The sequence below is a fragment of the Oncorhynchus kisutch genome, linkage group LG11 (genome assembly GCF_002021735.2).
Source record: "Oncorhynchus kisutch isolate 150728-3 linkage group LG11, Okis_V2, whole genome shotgun sequence".
Lineage (NCBI taxonomy): Eukaryota > Metazoa > Chordata > Actinopteri > Salmoniformes > Salmonidae > Oncorhynchus > Oncorhynchus kisutch.
This window is the reverse complement of record NC_034184.2, coordinates 57362318-57384091: the sequence shown is the minus strand read 5'-3', so window position 1 is coordinate 57384091 and position 21774 is coordinate 57362318. Positions and strand designations below refer to the sequence as shown.

General features: G+C 43.8%; 1 protein-coding gene and 1 long non-coding RNA gene across 2 annotated transcripts in view; one reads left to right on the top strand and one right to left on the bottom strand.

The window, feature by feature from the left end:
* The window catches only part of LOC116376278 (uncharacterized), a 68473-nt gene extending 54878 nt beyond the window's left edge, over positions 1-13595 (top strand). Inside the window, exon 4 of the long non-coding RNA XR_004211697.1 lies at positions 13072-13595. This is a non-coding gene — a long non-coding RNA (uncharacterized LOC116376278). The remainder of the gene's footprint in view (positions 1-13071) is intronic.
* Positions 13596-14149: 554 nt separating this feature from the next.
* On the bottom strand, positions 14150-17258 carry ppp1r3g (protein phosphatase 1 regulatory subunit 3G). The gene has a single exon (XM_020468325.2). It carries the CDS (start codon positions 17171-17173, stop codon positions 16331-16333), a length of 843 nt encoding a protein of 280 aa, XP_020323914.1. The 5' UTR covers positions 17174-17258; the 3' UTR covers positions 14150-16330.
* Positions 17259-21774: the final 4516 nt, after the last annotated feature.

The following is a 21774-nucleotide window of genomic DNA, read 5'->3' as shown; positions in this document are numbered from 1 at the left end:
GGCACGGGGAGAACAAATTCCTCGAAAAAGGGAAACGATCGCCGTTGTTCAGTCCTGCAAGTGTGTGCAGTGTGAAGCAGACCTGAAGACCTGTTAACTGGTGTGTGTGTGTGTGTGCTTGTGTGTTTGTTCTAAGGACTCTACTGGGCCATTGTCCACAACAACAGGTGTGTTCAGTTATGCTGCATTTCTAATGGCCTTAGGCCTCCGCTATCTCCCAAAAACAAACAACACTCTCCATTTTCAGATGAGCCCCATTGTATTGCTTTTCCTCTCAGTGGAGAGCTTCTCTCCGCACGTGTGTACTCTGGACACGGAACCACCGCCAGCCAGGTCAGCGTCCCAAATGGCACTCTATTCCCTTTTTTTTTGTGTACAACTTTTTGTCGTAGTGCACTATATAGAGAATAGGTGCCATTTGTGATGCAGCCCAAGTCTTGTAGCTGGAGGCTCTCCTGAAAATAGCCTTGATTCAGTAAATAGCCGTGATGCGATATACGAAACGTTAGGAAGTAGGTAATGCAGGGGGACCCAGGTATTGAATTGTCCAGGAGTGCCCGAGGCTGCTGTGATATGGGCACCACCATAACAAATCAGGGCAGGCTCTCTCCCTTCCTCTTCCTCCCTCTTCCTCACTCTCCTTCCTCCGTTTCATGCATGTTAACATTAGAAGCCTCCTCCCTAAGTTTGTTCTATTCACTGCTTTAGCACACTCTGCCAACCCGGATGTTCTAGCTGTGTCTGAATCCTGGCTTAGGAAGACCACCAAAAATTCAGACATTTTAATTCCAAACTACAACATTTTCAGACAAGATAGAACTGCCAAAGGGCAGTTGCAATCTACTGCAAAGATAGCCTGCAGAGTTCTGTCCTACTATCCAGGTCTGTACCCAAACAATTTGAACTTCTACTTTTAAAAATCCACCTCTCTAAAAACAAGTCTCTCACCGTTGCCGCCTGCTATAGACCACCCTCTGCCCCCAGCTGTGCTCTGGACACCATATGTGAACTGATTGCCCCCCATCTATCTTCAGAGTTCGTGCTGCTAGGCGACCTAAACTGGAACATGCTTAACACCCCAGCCATCCTACAATCTAAACTTGATGCCCTCAATCTCACACAAATTATCAATGAACCTACCAGGTACCTCCCCAAAGCCTTAAACACGGGCACCCTCATAGATATCATCCTAACCAACTTCCCCTCTAAATACACCTCTGCTGTCTTCAACCAAGATCTCAGCGATCACTGCCTCATTGCCTGCATCCGTAATGGGTCAGTGGTCAAACGACCTCCACTCATCACTGTAAAACGCTCCCTGAAACACTTCTGCGAGCAGGCCTTTCTAATCGACCTGGCCGGGGTATCCTGGAAGGATATTGATCTCATCCCGTCAGTAGAGGATGCCTGGATATCTTTTAAAAATGCCTTCCTAACCATCTTAAATAAACATGCCCCATTCAAGAAATTTAGAACCAGGAACAGATATAGCCCTTGGTCTCCCCAGACCTGACTGCCCTTAACCAACACAAAAACATCCTATGGCGTTCTGCATTAGCATCGAACAGCCCCCGTGATATGCAGCTGTTCAGGGAAGCTAGAAACCATTATACACAGGCAGTTAGAAAAGCCAAGGCTAGCTTTTTCAAGCAGAAATTTGCTTCCTGCAACACTAACTCAAAAAAGTTCTGGGACACTGTAAAGTCCATGGAGAATAAGAACACCTCCTCCCAGCTGCCCACTGCACTGAAGATAGGAAACACTGTCACCACTGATAAATCCACCATAATTGAGAATTTCAATAAGCATTTTTCTACGGCTGGCCATGCTTTCCACCTGGCTACTCCTACCCCGGACAACAGCACTGCACCCCCAACAGCAACTCGCCCAAGCCTTCCCCATTTCTCCTTCTCCCAAATCCATTCAGCTGATGTTCTGAAAGAGCTGCAAAATCTGGACCCCTACAAATCAGCTGGGCTAGACAATCTGGACCCTTTCTTTCTAAAATTATCTGCCGAAATTGTTGCCACCCCTATTACTAGCCTGTTCAACCTCTCTTTCGTGTCGTCTGAGATTCCCAAAGATTGGAAAGCAGCTGCAGTCATCCCCCTCTTCAAAGGGGGGGACACTCTTGACCCAAACTGCTACAGACCTATATCTATCCTACCGTGCCTTTCTAAGGTCTTCGAAAGCCAAGTCAACAAACAGATTACCGACCATTTCGAATCTCACCATACCTTCTCTGCTATGCAATCTGGTTTCAGAGCTGGTCATGGGTGCACCTCAGCCACGCTCAAGGTCCTAAACGATATCTTAACCGCCATCGATAAGAAACATTACTGTGCAGCCGTATTCATTGATCCTGGCCAAGGCTTTCGACTCTGTCAATCACCATATCCTCATCGGCAGACTCGACACTCTTGGTTTCTCAAATGATTGCCTCGCCTGGTTCACCAACTACTTCTCTGATAGAGTTCAGTGTGTCAAATCGGAGGGTCTGCTGTCCGGACCTCTGGCAGTCTCTATGGGGGTGCCACAGGGTTCAATTCTTGGACCGACTCTCTTCTCTGTATACATCAATGAGGTCGCTCTTGCTGCTGGTGAGTCCCTGATCCACCTCTACGCAGACGACACCATTCTGTATACTTCCGGCCCTTCTTTGGACACTGTGTTAACAACCCTCCAGGCAAGCTTCAATGCCATACAACTCTCCTTCCGTGGCCTCCAATTGCTCTTAAATACAAGTAAAACTAAATGCATGCTCTTCAACCGATCGCTACCTGCACCTACCCGCCTGTCCAACATCACTACTCTGGACGGCTCTGACTTAGAATACGTGGACAACTACAAATACTTAGGTGTCTGGTTAGACTGTAAACTCTCCTTCCAGACCCATATCAAACATCTCCAATCCAAAGTTAAATCTAGAATTGGCTTCCTATTTCGCAACAAAGCATCCTTCACTCATGCTGCCAAACATACCCTTGTAAAACTGACCATCCTACCAATCCTCGACTTTGGCGATGTCATTTACAAAATAGCCTCCAATACCCTACTCAACAAATTGGATGCAGTCTATCACAGTGCAATCCGTTTTATCACCAAAGCCCCATATACTACCTACCATTGCGACCTGTACGCTCTCGTTGGCTGGCCCTCGCTTCATACTCGTGGCCAAACCCACTGGCTCCATGTCATCTACAAGACCCTGCTAGGTAAAGTCCCCCCTTATCTCAGCTCGCTGGTCACCATAGCATCTCCCACCTGTAGCACACGCTCCAGCAGGTATATCTCTCTAGTCACCCCCAAAACCAATTCTTTCTTTGGCCGCCTCTCCTTCCAGTTCTCTGCTGCCAATGACTGGAACGAACTACAAAAATCTCTGAAACTGGAAACACTTATCTCCCTCACTAGCTTTAAGCACCAACTGTCAGAGCAGCTCACAGATTACTGCACCTGTACATAGACCACCTATAATTTAGCCCAAACAACTACCTCTTTCCCAACTGTATTTAATTTTAATTTATTTATTTATTTTGCTCCTTTGCACCCCATTATTTTTATTTCTACTTTGCACATTCTTCCATTGCAAAACTACCATTCCAGTATTTTACTTGCTATATTGTATTTACTTTGCCATCATGGCCTTTTTTGCCTTTACCTCCCTTCTCACCTCATTTGCTCACATTGTATATAGACTTGTTTATACTGCATTATTGACTGTATGTTTGTTTTTACTCCATGTGTAACTCTGTGTCGTTTTATCTGTCGAACTGCTTTGCTTTATCTTGGCCAGGTCGTAATTGTAAATGAGAACTTGTTCTCAACTTGCCTACCTGGTTAAATAAAGGTAAATAAATAATAAATAAAATCAGACCTAAAACAGATATTGTTAGCCATCAGAAAACCAAGCCATGAAGACATCAGAATCACTAACCCACATTCTCAGCCTCGCACACACGCACACACACACACACACGCACTGAACATCGACACACCATCAACAACGATGAGTAAAACTAGTGGCAGGCCCGTGGCCATGAAAAACACATCATTAAACTATAATGAATGCCACCGCTGCAGAGAGATGAGAGGTGTGTGTGTGTGTGTGTGTGTGTGTGTGGAGAGGGAGATTGGAGAGGGGTGTGACCGTCAGAAAACCACTGCACACTCCGCTTTTTACTGTACATTTGTAAAAGCAGAGAACTGTAATCGCACGCCAGCCCAAACGCAGTACAGGAGCTGGACGCAAAAAAAAGATAGCTTTGACAAGAAAGTCAATGTACGGTAGTGTTTCCCTCCTCCCAAAAGGTCAGTGATAGGAGTCTTACATTCTGACTGACTTGGTCTTTTGTACGTGTACTAACCTATATGAATGAATTTGTTTGTTGTTATCCATCAAGAGGGAAATCTTTCCACAGCTCACCACATGGACAGGAAGAAATAAGAAAGTAAGAAGAGATACTCCTCCCCCTTGACCGGGTGGAGCCATGACACTGACGCGTAGTGTCGTTCATTTGAGTTACGCACATTCCCATTCGCACTCATGCTAACCTATCGTGTCTGTCTTTTCATACTTCTGGCCGAGAAGATACCGTAACTAATATAGGGGAGTGGATGGCAGCCATTTTGTGTGCAGTGGAGCCGCAGCGCGCTTGTGTAACCCTATGAGGGGCAGAGTTAGCTGGGGGACAATGGGGGCATCGCTCTCCCCCGGTTTCAAAGGCTTGTCTCCACAGTCAATGGTGCCTATGGCAACTGTAGATGAAAACTGGAATCAAAGAGGTCCCAGAACCCCACTCCTGGGACACAGGAGCTGGATGAAGGAGGGTCGGGTGGAGGGGGATAGATGTCCAAAAATGCCAACCGCTGCGTGTGATGATGTTACACCCTTCTACTCTTTCGTGGCTCCTGTCTCTCTGCACTCCATCAAGGCGCTCTGGGAGGGTCTCGTTGCATTCGCTCCTGTAGAGAGGCGCTGTGCTGCAGAGTAGTGAAAAGACTTTGCGGTGTGTGTTTATATGTGTGTCAGTGTGTGACTTAGAGAAAGTGTGTGTTTTGAGAGAGAGAGCGATAACAAAAGTAAAAATTGAAACGAGATTGAGAAGCTGTTGAGAACGTAACCAGCCCCAGCTCGTGTTTATTATTTATATTTTAAAAAACACAGACATACGCTCAAGTTGAGTTGCTTTAAAAAAACACAGACATACGCTCAAGTTGAGTTGCTTTAAAAAAATATAAATAAAAAATCTGTTCATGTTCTGTGGCTGTGTTACCCGCAGCTTACCGCCTGCTGAAAAGCTAGCTTGAGGATGGGCAAAAACTCTGTGAGAGAGAGATCTGACAAGCGACATCTGACACACTATACTCAGTTTTCTTTAGGGCCTGTTTATTCCAAAAAAATTGTCAGTAGGAGGCAAAACGCTTTTTTTAATTGACTGAAGTCTGGGGTTTCTCTCTCTGTCAATGTTCCCATCTCCAGCTATCTTTCTCCCATTCTCTTTTCACCCGTGGACTCCATCTTGTCTGTACGTTTTCGTCACCTGGGTTGTAAATCAATAGACAAGCACACAACAGAAACATTTTAAAACATTTCACAACCGAAAATGAAAATAAAAGTTTCTAATTGGACAAGTCCAGGTAGTACCTTCCCGATTCACTTGGTTTTCTTCCATTTAAGTGCCTAATGAACGCAACCCTACTCTAGCTGGAATCTTGCGTTAGTGATTGAAGGAGCGCTTACTATTAATATTTAAAATACCGTAACACGGTCCTTGGACTCCGCTGTGCTGCAGTCAACCCCAGTGATAAAGAGATCCTCTTATTGCACATTGTTAAATGTGAAGTGGTCGGATTAAAAATAGCTTTTTACCTTGAGACATGACTCTAAGGAACATGATTCTACTATGAATCCTGAATGTTAGGTTTGTAAATGATGACTGCTCTCCCATTCAGCTTCGTACCTTTTTATAGTCCCTACTTAAAACCATAATGTTTTTTTGATGACCTTCTGAAGATGACTAGAGATTCATACTATATCAGTTACCACTTACCAGCTCTATATTGAAATCCCCCTGGTAAAAGTACTATGTATTGTCAAGAATCGGTCTTGTCGGGTATATCAGTACAATACCATTCCAAGACGGACAGACAGATGGATACAGAGCCCTCCATAAGTGTTTGGACAGTGAAGCTCTATACTCCATCAATTTGGATTGGAGGTAAAATGGTGAACACGAGGCAACCGTACGGAATGGCACCCTTTACTCGAAGTGAGGATAATGAGGAGGACAGGGAACGTGTAGTATAGAGGGTGTTGAGACGTACCTAGTCCAACATAGCTGACCTCATTACTCTAGTTAGGAGCTTCCCTTAGAAGAGGGGAATCCCTAATCCCTCCCTGACCTTCTGTTCTGTCTCCTCCATCCACCCCCCCCCCCCCCCCCCCCCCACGCACACACACACCACCCATGCCTGACACCCGATACCGGTATCTCCCAATATCTATCGGTATCTTCTCCACTAATAATATAATGTGCCTCTTCTTTTTGCTGAGAGACCACATAGTCTTATTTTAAGGTTACACTGAATGCTGTGAATAATAAATAACCTGTGTGTGTGTGTGTGTTTTGTGTGTTGTGTGAGATGATCTCCGGGCTTGGTACAGAAGCAGTCACGAATTGTGGGAAAGAGAGGGAATCCAACATTAACCTTCAACTCTGGAAGCTGCGTTGTTTGTCTTTCTGTTTGCCTTTCTGTTGTTTGAGTTGTGATTCCCCCTTTCTCCCAGCCAACCGAGAGTTGAGAGAGGAATGTGTGTGTGTGCGCGTGCATGCGAGCGTGTGACTACAGAGAGAACGGTGTTTGTATGTACTGAACATGGTTCTGTTTCTTCTTGTACCTTTCTCTGTCTGTGCACTGGTGGGGTTTTCATGATCATATGTGATCATGGCATGATGCGTGGCATGGTGTGTGTGGTTCTCCTGTACAATCACATCACGCTGCCATGTTTGAAAGGTTTGTGTCTTCAGTTTGCTTGTCTTTGCACAGTGTGTGTGGACGTGCGTGCACGTGTTGGGAATCCGCGGTGTGACATCCTTGCCATCAGCCGCCTGCTTTCTACAGCGGCAACAAGTCACGCCTTCCCTCCCCCTCCACTTCACAGCCACACATCGGAGGATTTTAAAGAAACATTTGTGTGTGTTTTTCTGGAGGCTCGGGATGCATCTCACGTACCGGGATACACCCACAAGCGAATGGTGCGTGTGTGTGTGTGTGTGTGTGCGCGTCAGAGAATAAGAGGGAGACGGAAAGAATGTGAAAGACAGAATGAAGTAGTAGGAGACTTACACAGATTGAGTAGGTAACTGCTGCCTTCTTGTGGTACTGCTGAAACATGACCACACAACAGCATCACCCATTCAGGGAGGCCTACAATTCCAAGCAAAGGCCAGACTAACCCTCCTATATAAATCACATATGAACTTATTGATGCATCTTTTATTTAACCAAGACGAGTCCCGTTTGAGATATACATCATTTTCTTTCAATGGAGCCACTGGATACATCAAACATGTCTGTTTGAAAAGCCACTGGCAACAACAAGGCATTTGTGTGGGCTGTCTGAGTCTAGCAAGCATGTTTCTTGGCTTGACTGACTGTCTTGCATGTCTTGCTCGCGCAACCGTCTCCCCTGGGTTATACTGCCTTTTTGCTGTTTGTTGTTACTCGTTTGCGTGCCAGACATTGGGCCTAGACAATTTGTTGATTTAAAAAATATATACGTACAGCAGGGCAAAAAGGTATTCAGTCAGCCACCAATTGTGCAAGTTATCCCACTTAAAAAGATGAGAGAGGCCTGTAATATTCATCATAGGTACACGTCAACTATGCCAGACAAAATGAGAAGAAAAAATCCAGAAAATCACATTGTAGGATTTTTTATGAATCTATTTGCTAATTATGGTGGAAAATAAGTATTTGGTCAATAACAAAAGTCTATCACAATACTTTGTTATATACCCTTTGTTGGCAATGACAGAGGTCAAACGTTTTCTGTAAGTCTTCACAAGGTTTTCACACACTGTTTGTGATAAAGTGCGTCTCGGTAGGAGTCAGGCGCAGGAGAGCAGGGATTTTTCTTTGAGAAGCGTGTTTAATGTAGAGATCTGTACACATAGTCCACCAATACAAAATTGGCCCAGATGAATGTCCAAACAACGCGCTCGAAGGAAAACAAACTCGTGTCAGTACACGGAGGAACAACCACAGTGCCGACACTACATACACATACGTCAATGCGAAAACAATAAACCGCATAGAATACTGAACACGAATACTCACAAACTTAATCCTGCACGAATTACAGCAGGTAACAGGTGCCCTATATACCCACAGAAATCAAAGCAATTGAAACCAGGTGTGAAAAGGAACACAGACAAAACAACCAGAAAAAGAAAAAGGGATCGGTAGCGGCTAGTAGACCGGCGACGCCGAGCGCCGCCCGAACAGGGAGAGGAGTTACCTTCGGTAGAAGTCGTGACACTGTTCCTGGTATTTTGGCCCATTCCTCCATGCAGATCTCCTCTAGAGCAGTGATGTTTTGGGGCTGTTACTGGGCAACATGGACTTTCAACTCCCTCCAAAGATTTTCTATGGAGTTGAGATCTGGAGACTGGCCAGGCCACTCCAGGACCTTGAAATGCTTCTTACGAAGCCACTCCTTCGTTACCCGGGCAGTGTGTTTGGGATCATTGTCATGCTGAAAGACCCAGCCACGCATCATCTTCAATGCCCTTGCTGATGGAAGGAGGTTTTCACTCAAAATCTCATGATTAAAAAAACAGCCCCAAAGCATGATGTTTCCACCCCCATGCTTCACAGTAGGTATGGTGTTCTTTGGATTCTTTGGTTCCCCACACCGATTGTTACTTTGGTCCCAGCTCTCTGCAGGTCATTCACTAGGTCCCCCCGTGTGGTTCTGGGATTTTTGCTCACCGTTCTTGTGATCATTTTGACCCCACAGGGTGAGATCTTGCGTGGAGCCCCAGATCGATGGAGATTATCAGTGGTCTTGTATGTCTTCCATTTCCTAATAATTGCTCCCACAGTTGATTTCTTCAAACCAAGCTGCTTACCTATTGCAGATTCAGTCTTCCCAGCCTGGTGCAGGTCTACAATTTTCTTTCTGGTGTCCATTGACAGCTCTTTGGTCTTGGCCATAGTGGAGTTTGGAGTGTGACTGTTTGAGGTTGTGGACAGGTGTCTTTTATACTGATAACAAGTTCAAACAGGTGCCATTAATACAGGTAACGAGTGGAGGACAGAGGAGCCTCTTAAAAAAGAAGTTACAGGTCTGTGAGGGCCAGAAATCTTGCTTGTTTGCAGGTGACCAAATACTTATTTTCCACCATAATTTGCAAATAAATTCATTAAAAATCCTACAATGTGATTTTACTGGATTTTTTTCTCATTTTGTCTGTCATAGTTGCAGTGTACCTATGATGAAAATTACAGGCCTCTCCCATCTTTTTAAGTGGGAGAACTTGCACAATTGGTGGCTGGCTAAATACTTTTGACTATCGTGACAACCCATGGCTTTCCCAACCCGTATGTACATGGCTGACTATCGTGACAACCCTACTTCAGATGGCTTTCCCAACCCGTATGGTCTGCCATGTAAATTGGGGCGGATTCTAATGGCACCACAGAGGACAGGCATACACACACGTTTATTCACCTAATTGAGGTGTGTATTGACAGCACTGGCTCGTTAGAGGGGGAGTGTCAGAATGTAGAGATACCACTAGTTGTGGCAACCTTGGACAGGTTGAGAGGAGGGGACAATCAGCCAGGCTGAAGGATGGGCCCCGTTCCAATACGACCAAGGGCAACCTTCCATTCCTTCCTTCCTTCTTTCCCTGAGGAGTTTGCTGATGTTGATCGGTGAGAGCAATATGGTACAAACTATGGTACAAACTTTGTCAGATAAGGAATTGGAATTCTAGCAGGGGAGGGAACGATGCATTTCAACTCTCTCGCTCTCTCTCCTTCTCCCTTACCCGCCTCTTTCTCTTCTCTCCCACCTTCTCTCTCTTTCGCCCTTCAAAAGTCTTCCCTGTTTGACACGCAACCAGCTGTTCACACGTCTTTGAAATTCGCTGGAAACATCTGGCCTCGCACCAGCCGCGAGGAGATTAAATATAGAAAAAGCACTAGGAGGTCGGGAAATGCGTGCGAGTTTAACGAGATAACGGTTCCCCACACCGTATTCCCCACACCGTAGAATGTTCTTCACCTCGAGAAATAGCACTGCTAAATAAAAACCTATAAAGTGCATCCTCTGTCTGTCTCGGGAACATGTCTCCATTTTAAATCGCAATGGTATCACCTGTAAATATAGTTTTAAGCACAGTACACAAATGATCTGCGGTGGTGGTTGTGGTATTTACCAGAAGATTTGTTTTGTGCCACCCGAATAGTGAAATCTACATAAAGGTTGTAGACAAACGCACGTACACCCAAATGACTATACTGTTAAAGCAGCAACGGTACTATTGTGATGGAACTAGTGTGTGGTGGGTTGGTTTGTATAAGTCAAACGCAGTTGCCCCTAGACTGATCAGCAATTGTTAGGATTGGAGAAGGGCAAAGTGATCCTAGATCTGTGATTAATGGTTCAGGATTGGATTGGGGCAGGACAATGATCTTAGATCTGTGCATGCTAATAGCGAAGGTTGCGATTGGGGGAGGGAAAACGGATTCTAGATCTGTGCCTACTAATACTAAAGGTTACGATTGATCCTAGATGTGCCTAATGATTAAGGTTAAGATCGGGAGAGGGCAAGCTGATTCTAGATCTATACCCAGTGCTTACTGGCAATTTGTATCCAGACAGAGCAGGTTTAACCCTGAGGTATGGGCAAAAGAGAAGAATATCTGCTGCCACTGATGTAGGAGCTGAAGGGCGAGGGCATGCCCGCCCGACTGCCTGTCTGCCTGACTGCAGTTTATCTGTGAGAACACAGGTGCCCCCCTGGGGTGCCTGCCATCCCCATGCCCTGCTGATGTCAAGGAAAAAGAGATCTGCATTGCCACTCCACATTGGCCCCAGGGCAAGTAGCACTGCAGGACTGGCACACCGTTAAAGGGCATGAGGTTGAAACACTGTAGGGATGACACAGGGCAAGGGTAAGAGCATAGAGGGTAGACTTGGCAAGTCTGAGTCTGAAATCTCACACTATTCCCTATGAAAGGTCCTGGTCAAAAGTATATAAGGAATAGGTTGGTAATTGCCCCTTCTCTAGTATGAGAATCCGCTATGCCATGAACCTATTGTACTCTGTCCATTAAGAAAGCGTAACAGTGGTCCGCTTTTGGGTGTGCTCTCACTATTCAATGCCCACGTCGGAGAGAAGCCCAGCAAACGACGGTGGTGACTTGTGCGAAATAATGCAAGCGTGATAGAGTGCAATAGAGAGAGAGAGATGCTGGGTGAATGAAAAAAATACGTTTTTTTTCTTCTTGTCACCCGCCCGAGCAGTCAGTCATAAATAATACACTGAGCAGCACAGCACATACCAGATGAACGTATAGTTTTATCACACACAGCAAAGCCTGTGCTGTCTTGGTTAAAACATGATATTGAACTGGCGTTCAATATGCAATCAAGAGTGGGTTCTTATACCGGTCCCATACTACAAAATGGCAAACCAGGACCCAGGCCTTTATACAGTTTGACAGATATTTTAATGTCCAGGGAAAGACCTCCTAAAATAACACCAAGGCCCTTTGGCATCAAAATTGTGAACAAGCCACTCTGGTGGGGGAGGGGAACACTGCAGTACTCCCTGCTCTTTTAAAGCCGGGGGGGGGGGGGGGGGGCTTGGTAGGTTTATAAACAGGCACAGTACTGAAGCTCTACTCTTTTTAAAACCGTCCATATAAGCAGGTGCAAACTGTGATATACAGTTACAAGGCTGGTTGGTTTATATGTCCACATACAGTAGATGGCTGTGCTCCCTGTTCTGGCTGTGGCTCTTTTTAAAGGCAGCCGTAGGGGGTTCTGACGGATGGCCCATGTCAACAGGACGCGGGACATATTTACACAGGGGCGGGGGCTCGGCGAAATGGATCTTAATGCTCCTCTTTGCTGAGCCATCTCTTTGAGAAATGAACGGGCGCAGCCTTAGCTGACCTTGCATCTTTTGACCGTCGCTCTCCCCTCTCTCTCTCACTTCTGCTTTTTCCCTTTTCCCGCGGGGGCAACAATTTGCCGCACTTTACAAGCCAGGCTTTTAACCAATGGCTTCCTTGACTCACTTTGAGGTGTCTTTAATGCCAAAGCCATATGTTAGGTTTAGCCCCGGTGTCAGTCAAGAAAGTGTTTGCAAGGGGGGAGAGATGGATGGGCTGCTTTGGTTCTGTCGATACAGCAGTTTTTTTTTTGTGTGTGTGTGTGTGCCGTATGTGTACTGAGTGCTGATAAGAGTTAAAAGCTGTGAACAACTTAACAGCAAAGGCAAATATCAAATCTTGATATTTGCAACAGCTGGTGACTGTCATGAATCCGTGCATTATATGCAAGTGCAAGAAATGCATTTGAATCTGAACTGTTGAACTGGCAGCACATTGAAACAGATTGAACATTTATCTAATGTGCAACTCATGAGGAGTCCGGACTGTCTATTCCAATTTCACAGCGGACTGTCCGAACAGGTCACCAGATATTGATACTGTCGGTCACTGTTGTAACTTGTAGTATGGATGAGCTGAGCTTTGTTCCCAGGGTTACAGTTCAATATTGATTTGTTACACATAGTCTCCCCTACAGTATTTATCTGAATCACTGAAATGTTGTGGAGAAATGAAGTCTTAGTTGTCTGACATCCTCGCCAGCCAAGTATTTATAGTATTTTTTGGAACGCAAATGCTCCCTATAAAGTAACGTGAATTTACAAAATTAACCAGTTTTACAACCCATTTGTTTAGATTTCCAACACAACTTACCGTAACACATCTCTATATGAAGAACAACATATCAAATTGTGGACTTTTTGTTTCTCTCCACAGGTGACCATAGGTAAGCTGTACCTGACCCAGAAGACTATCGTTGAGGGGTAGGGGTCAAAGAGGAGCCTCTGATGGGGCAGTAATGGACTGCCTTAAAACGATAGGAAACGATGTCTAAGAGACCATGGCAGATGGAGCACTGAACCTCAACCTAACTTCACTTTCCACACGGAAGCTTAATTTCCCGCAACCTTTGGATGGATATGGGGGAAAGCATTGTGGGAGGCAACTAGATTCAAAGTATAATACAGATCTATGAGGTGGGAATAGGGAAGAGGTGAGGGGTTGGTTGATTTCGGACTGGGCAACTGTCCTGCGTCGATTACATAACTATTGTTCTTGGTCACTATATACCCTCTCTTCACCATAGTATATTTCGCTTTTCACGTTTCTTTTGTGAGCCGTACAGACAGCCTTGATTTCTTGATGTTTTTGCCAGTCTTTTAATTGTGTATTGTATATATGATTTGTCGTCATGTAAGGTGGTGTATAAATGGATTAAAGATATGCATATCTGAATTGAATTTACTGTCTCTCTATCCTTTAGTCATGACTCAGTCAGTAGAGCATGGCACTTGCAACACCAGGGGTCGTTGGTTCGATTCCTGCTGGGGCCACTCATACGTAACATGTATGCAGGCATGACTAAGTTGCTTTACATAAAAGCAACTGTTAAATGGCATATATTATTATTCTACCATAAGTGTTATAATGCATTAAATATGCATCACAACACATTATACCAGCAGAATAATAATATGCAATGGCCAATAATAATGGAAATGGATGATATTGTCTACTTGAAATCCGGGTTGGGTAAGAGGGTGAATGTATCCCACAAGGCCACCTGTTCTAAAAAAAAAGGCCCCTTTTGTTTGTTTTGAATGAGCAGTGGCCTAGTACTCGATCGAGACGGGTGTAAAGATCATATTACTCAACAAATAAGAGTCAAAGTTGAAAGCTCCCCCAGAGGTCCCTCTCTAAATATATTTTCTGCTTCTGATCAGCGTTTTAGGGTGATCAACAAAGGCCGATTTGAAATACATGAACATCAAGTTGGAGGAGATCTGAGTTCAAATACTGTTTGAAATACTTTATACTTTATCCAATAGAACAGTCCCAAATGGCAAACCTCGAACATCTAGTACTCCAGGCAGGCTAGCGCGAACACTCAAAAGTATTTGAAAGATTTGAAATAGTATTTAAACCCAGGAGGCATCACTGTAAGACAACTGGGACTGATGGCATTTGAATAATATGAAAGGATACTTGATAAGGACAGTTTACAATCATTTTCAATATGTCATGTACTATTGGAAGAAAAAAAAGAGGATTCTGCATTTGAAAATGTGGTCTATTTCATTGGTTGATATTCAATAGCCCAGTTGATGGCATGCACAGTGCATGAATCCCAAGGTTAATGTCACCATATCATGTTACTGTTACATCAACATACATACATGTACCATTTAAGATTGGGGTTAACTTTGCATTTTCACATTGTCTATAGTCTATTTTTACATTCAGTTCAGTAGCCCCAAGATTCTGAGACCGACTGAACAGTTACATGAACGAGTACACGCTCCATCAGCATGGATGTTGTCCAGATGCCAGACCTGGGTGCTAAAACTATTCTAAATGATTTCAAATAGTACTTGAACCCAGGCCTGTGTGGATATTGCCCGGGGAGATCACTGCAGAGCTGAAGCCTAGAAACTAGGCATTCTCTGTTGACAGAGTAAACAGCTCCACGTGATTTGCTGATTTGTCTCTTGAACTTTGGTCAGGGGACAGGTATGGGACAACAACCTGACAGCCACCATGTAGTATTTTATTAAAGGGTACATGACAGGCCAAACAAGGGAAGAAACATCACTGGCATCAGTCGTGTGCTGCTCACATACCCATCAACAGTATTACAAACGCCCTCTGAATGTTCTGATTGTAGAGAAAGCAGTGGAGGAGTTTTGATAAGGTGATATACAGATCCTATATAATTGTATGGATGTCATAATGTCAACAGATATGTTTTACATTAAACAACTGTATTACAGAATATTGTAATGAGCCTATTGTATGACTTTATAGCTACGTAGATGTGTAATGTATGCTTTGTAATATACAGTTGTTGATAACTATTAGGACCCCCAAACATAACATGTAGAATATATATAATGCAGTCATAGCTGTAATTGGGACAGAAATGCTGTTAACAACACTGGGAAACCAATGCTCTACAGAGCAGTAAACGCGTTTTGTGCATCATGTTCCATGGACTTGCTGCATCAGACCATTTGATCAAGCTGTTCACTGAGTAGCCACGCACACTAATATGACAGACAGATTGCTCGTTAATCATTCCTCTGTGCCCAGGGGAGTATAAACAAGAAATCATATATTTTATGGCAGAGAACTCTTTGACAGATGTTGCTTCCCATGATGGCATTATGACTTGGATAAATCACACATGTTCATACTCTGCATTATTCTGGGCTCTGAATCAAAGGCAATGTCTGAAATGGTACACTATTCCCTTTAAAGTATACTACTTTTGACCAGCCCTTCCATTCAGTCAAAAGTAGTGCTATCTATAGGAAATAGGGTGCCACAAGTTTTAGCAAAATCATGAAAATGAATAACACAACACAATTCCTATAAATGACTGAACTGAATTCACAACTCAGCACAGTAAGATAGCTCTCCTGATTTGACGACATTATAGGCAAATGTGATGTAGAACAGGTTGAAGTCCTCTTGGATATGAGATGTACTGTGTATCATGTATCCTAAAATGCCTAATTTAAAGTATTTTAGTATGGTCCCGTGTCTGTGTAGTCTCGGGTCTGTGTAAACCCCATTGGCAGTGTAGCTGAGAAATGTTCATCAGTCCATCCATGGGTCCTGATTTGTTGACTTCCTCATTTCAGAAAATGAGATCTAACTGCAAATCAGTCCAACGACTATTATTGTAAATTCTTGTGCCATTAAATGTCATTCCAGAACAGAAGACACAATTGGACAGAGGCAAACTTGGCAACTCCATGTTTTACTTTAAAGAAGGATGGTACAGTCGGCCTAACATCATAACAATCATGATGAACTCATGAACACCTTGATAACAAAACGGTGGTCTCGGAGAGCAAGAAGAAAATACATTCACTTCACTGAAAAGTATATATCAATCCACGTGATGGAGAACAACTTCATAAGGGACCTGGTTGAGCGACACCATCTTTACGCACGTGCGTAACGGCGAATTTCAGGTGGCATGGAATGCTGCGCTCTCGTAGGTCGGCATACCCGCACAGTGATACTTCAAGGTATAGTTTTGTCCATGGTTGTTATCCCAAAACTCGCCCTGGTCATTCCTGGTGTACACGGCGAAGTGCACAGAGGAAGATGGGTCTAGGAATGGAGGTGTGTACATGGTAAATGTGTAGCGCTCACCGACTGTATTCTCATCGAAAGGCATGGGTATCGCCTGCGCGTTCACGAAAGAGAGCCACTCGTTGAATGTGTACCTCACACCAACTTCCCTCTTGCAACAGTTTTGAGTATTCGTCCGAATCTGCCCACGGATGTCAAACTGAGTGATGGTCACCTTCTCCAGGTGGACGTGCCGCTGCAATACCTTGGTTTCAAAATCATCAGCCTCAACTGGCATCTTGAAAGTTGGGATGAGACGGTTCATGGTCAAGGTAGATTTCAAGTTTACGCACAGGTCCCCGATTGTATACTCTCGGTCCTGTGGTTGAGGGAGAAAGCTCTGCAATCTCGACAAAACTTTGGAAGGGATTTTCGGGTCTTCTGCTGTGCTGAAGTGCTTCACGCTTGCTAAATCAAGCCCCATGGAGTCTGCGAACTTCACCCGTTTTCGGCCGTTATTGGCTATTTCTTCAAAAAGCATAGCCTGCTCCGGATATGCGGGCAGAGATTTCGCCCTTCGCCTGTCTTTCTTATACATTTCTGGTGGTAGGATTAAGCCATCTTCCAAGTCCTCGTCACCATTCTCCGTTGGCTCATCTTCACTCCCTGATAGCATGGTTCCCCCTGAATTTGGAGAACACTGCTTGGAATCACGCAGGAGGGCTGAATCGGACATATCGGCTATGCGTACGTTATGGATATGCACCGGAACAGTTCCGGGAGTTTAGATTCTCGATGGAACTTTTCACTTAAGAGTGATACGCCCACTTAAAAGCTCATCATACAACTAACTGCCTATTGCTGTATTCAGCGTCATTGTAACACGTCATTGCAACGTAGGCCTAATTCAAGTTTACAAACAACAGCTCACCTGGCCAGCGCGCAGGAGCGCGTTATTAGGCTACAAAGTCATCGAAATATTCATTATCAATAAGTCATTTTCAATATTCACTATAAACAAATGACTGTTTTATGCCAACATCTAGGATACATATCATTTGGTGAATAAAATACACCTAAATTGGCGACACTCAAACTCTTTCAAATAACCTTGCATACCTTTTTGTTAACATTTCATTTTAGGGGGTCCTTATTACAGTGTAAAAAACATAATTAATTACACTAGCAAGTATTGTAATTAACTAAAATAATGCATAGTTACACTGTATTAACAATATGTAACTGGTAGTAATTGTAGTCTGTAAGAACAATGATTGCTTATAAAAGTGCTTGTTACAAATGTAAACATTTTATCTGATAGCATCCAGATGCACCATATTTCAGCCTGCACAAACCACGTGATACGTGTAAATCAGTTGAAAACCGACCACCTCATTGACACAACTATGCAATAGGCCCCATGGCAAAAACGGGTTCACAACGAATCCCGGTTTCATCTGTACCAGGCAGATGGAAGACAGCTGTATGGCATGTGTGGTAGTGCGGTTTGCTGATGTCAATGTTTTGAACAGAGTGCCCCATGGTGGCAGCGGGGTCATGGTATGGTAGTAATTCAGCTACGGACAATGAACACAATTACTTTTTATCTATGGCAATTTGAATGCACAGAGATACCATGACGAGATCCTGAGGCCCATTGTCATGCCATTAATCCGCCGCCATCACATCATGTTTCAACATGATAATGCATGTCGCAAGGATCTGTACACAATTCCTGGAAGCTGAAAATGTCTGAGTTCTTCCATGGCCTGTGTAACTCACCAGACATGTCAACTATTGAGCATGTTTGTGATGCTCTGGAACGACGTGTACGACAGCGTTTTCCAGTTCCTGCCTATATCCAGCAACTTTGCACAGCCATTGAAGAGGAGAGGGACCACATTCCACAGCCTGATCAACTCTATGTGAAGAAGGTGTGTCACGCTGCATGAGGCAAAAGTGTGGTCGCACCAGATACTGACTGGTTTTCTGACACACATCTCTTCCTTTTTAAAAATGTATCTGTGACCAACAGGCATATTTGTATTCCCAGTCATGTGAAATCCAGATTAGGGCATAATGAATTTATTTCAATTGACTGATTTCGTTATTTCAACTGTAGCTTCGTAAAATCTTTTAAATTGTTGCATGTTGCGTTTATATTTTGTTCAGTGTAGCTAGCTACCTGAAGCTGGCAAATGGGCTATGGTCTCTACTCGCTAGCTAACGTTAGCTGGGCTATATGGTCTTATCTTCCCTGAACCTATTTCTCAGGCTATCCATGCCCAAAGGGTATTACGTGAGACACTCAGCATGTTAACTAAAATTGCCCCCAACACTCTACTCAGCAAATTGGATGTAGTCTATCACAGTGCCATCCGGTTTGTCACCAAAGCCCCATATACTACCCACCATTGCGACATGTATGCTCGTTGGCTGGTCCTCGCTACATATTCATCGCCAAACCCACTGGATCCAGGTCATCTATAAGTCTTTACTAGGTAAAGCTCTGCCTTATCTCAGGTCACCATAGCAACACCCACCCGTAGCATGCGCTCCAGCAGGTATATTTCACTGGTCATCCCCAAAGCCAACACCTCCTTTGGCCTTTCCTTCCAGTTCTCTGCTGCCAATGACTGGAACAAATTGCAAAAATCACTGAAGTTGGAGACTTTTATCTCCCTCACTAACTTCAAGCATCGGCTGTCAGAGCAGCTCACCGATCGCTGCAGCTGTACACAGCCCATCTGTAAATAGCCCATCCACCAACCAACTACCTACCTCATCCTCATATATATTTTTTTGTTGTAATTTTTTCTTGCTCTTTTGCACACCAGTATTTATACCCGTATTTATACTTACACATCTGCACATCTATCACTCCAGTGTTAATTGCTAAATTGTAATTACTTCGCCACTATGGCCTATTTATTGCCTTACTTCCTTACTTAATTTGCACACACTGTATACAGATTTTCTATTGTGTTATTGACTGTATGTTTGTTTATTCCATGTGTAACTCTGTGTTGTTGTTTTTGTCACACTGCTTTGCTTTATCTTAGCCAGGTCTCAGTTGTAAATGAGAACTTGTTCTCAACTGGCCTACCTGGTTAAATAAAGGTGAAATAACTTTTTCCACTTTGTTACGTTACAGCCTTATTCTAAAATGGATTAAATCAATTTTTCGACACATCAATCTACACACAATACCCCATAATGACATTTTTGCAAATGTATAAAAATATTCAACTGAAATATGACATTTACATAAATATTCAGACCCTTTACTCAGTACTTTGTTGAAGCGCCTTTGGCAGCGATTACAGCCTCGAGTCTTCTTGAGTATGATGCTACAAGCTTGGCACACCTGTATTTTGGGAGTTTCTCCCATTCTCTCTGCAGATCCTCTCAAGCTCTGTCAGGTTGGAAGAGCAGCATCGCTGCACAGCTATTTTCAGGTCTCTCCAGAGATGTACGATCGGGTTCAAGTCCGGGCTCTGGCTGGGCCACTCAAGGACATTCAGAGACTTGTCCCGGAGCCACTCCTACGGTGTCTTGGCTGTGTGCTTAGGATCGTTGTCCAGTTGAAAGGTGAACCTTCACCCCAGTCTGAGATCCTGAGCAATGTGGAGCAGATTTTCATCAAGGATCTCTCTGTACAATGCTCCATTCATTTCCCCCTCTATTCTGACTAGTCTTCCAGTCCCTGCCGCTGAAAAAGATCCCCACAGCATGATACTGCCTCCACCATGCTTCACTGTATGGATGGTGCCAGGTTTCCTCCAGATGTGACACTTGGCATTCAGGCCAAAGAGTTCCATCTTGGTTTCATCAGACAAGAGAATCTTGTTTCTCATGGTCTGAGAGTCTTTAGGTGCCTTTTGGCAAAATGCACACGCGCTGTCATGTGCTTTTTACTAAGGAGTGGCTTCCGTCTGGCCACTCTACTGTAAAGGCCTGATTGGTGGAGTGCTGCAGAGATGGTTGTCCTTCTGGAAGATTCTCCCATCTCCACAGAGGAACTCTGGAGCCATGTCAGAGTGACCATTGGGTTCTTGGTCACCTCCCTGACCAAGGCCCTTCTCCCCCAATTGCTCAGCCAACTCTAGGAAGGGTGGTTCCAAACTTCTCCCATTTAAGAATAATAACCACTGTGTTCTTGGGGACCTTCAATACTGCAGAAATGTTTTGCTACCCTTCCCCAGATCTGTGCCTCGACACAATCCTGTCTCGTAGATCTACGGACAATTCCCTTCACCTCATGACTTGGTTTTTGCTCTGACATGTACTGTCAAATGTGGGACTTTATACAGACGGGTGTGCGCCTTTCCAAATCATGTCCAATCAATTGAATTTATCACAGGTGGACTCCAATCAAGTTGTAGAAACATCTCAAGGATAATCAATGCAAACAGGATGCACCTGAGCTCAATTTCGAGTCTCATGGCAAAGGGTCTGAATATTTATGTGAATAAGATATTTCTGTTTTTATTTTGAATAAATTAGCAAAAATGTCTAAAAACCTTCGTCATTATGGGGTATTGTGCGCAGATTGATGAGGAAACACAATGATTTAACCCATTTCAGAACGCTGTAATGTAACAAAATGTGGAAAAAGTCAAGGGGTCTGAATAGTTTCCGAATGCACTGTATATTTGCTTAATCTAATTAATCAAATTATGAATCTAACAATAAAAATCCTTATTATTCTGTAAGAAATGTAAGGTCTGTTTACATGTGGCAATAAAGTTGACTTAAAGTAGAAGCTTGTCTTTTGTTTGTAGGTATTTTCACTTGGTAATGATTAATAAGTAATTATATATAGGAATTGCTCGGGTTACACTTCACTCTAAATAGCTAAATCCTGTTTAAGAACTAGTGACAACCATGTACTTATGTAGATTTTACAGATATGTACTCTGTGGTGTATTAGTGCGCTTTCAGAAGCTGACGATGAGATTGTCAGAATGGGTAAAGTACTTTGTAGGTACACAATAATCACAAGTAAGTACACCTCAAGCAGTGGAGGCTCCTCAGAAAAGGACCATCCTCAGTGAATTTCATAAAAACAAAAATAGTAAAACATTTAAAAAGTTATCCTTTTGAGGTAAAAATAGATTAAATATTGGCGACTCTCATGTCCCCAAATAATTGATTAAAACATTTTTTTTGCAATGAAGGTCTACAGTAGCCTCAGCAGCACTCTGTAGGGTAGCACCATGGTGTAGCCGAAGGAAAGCTACTTTCTGTCCTCCTCTGGGTACATTAACTTCAATACAAACCTAGGAGGCTCATGGTTCTCACCCCCGTCCATAGACTTACACAGTAATTAATACA

Bases quoted from the DNA above. Each gene is read 5' to 3' on its own strand.
- ppp1r3g (XM_020468325.2), bottom strand. From the start codon at position 17,173: ATGTCCGATTCAGCCCTCCTGCGTGATTCCAAGCAGTGTTCTCCAAAT.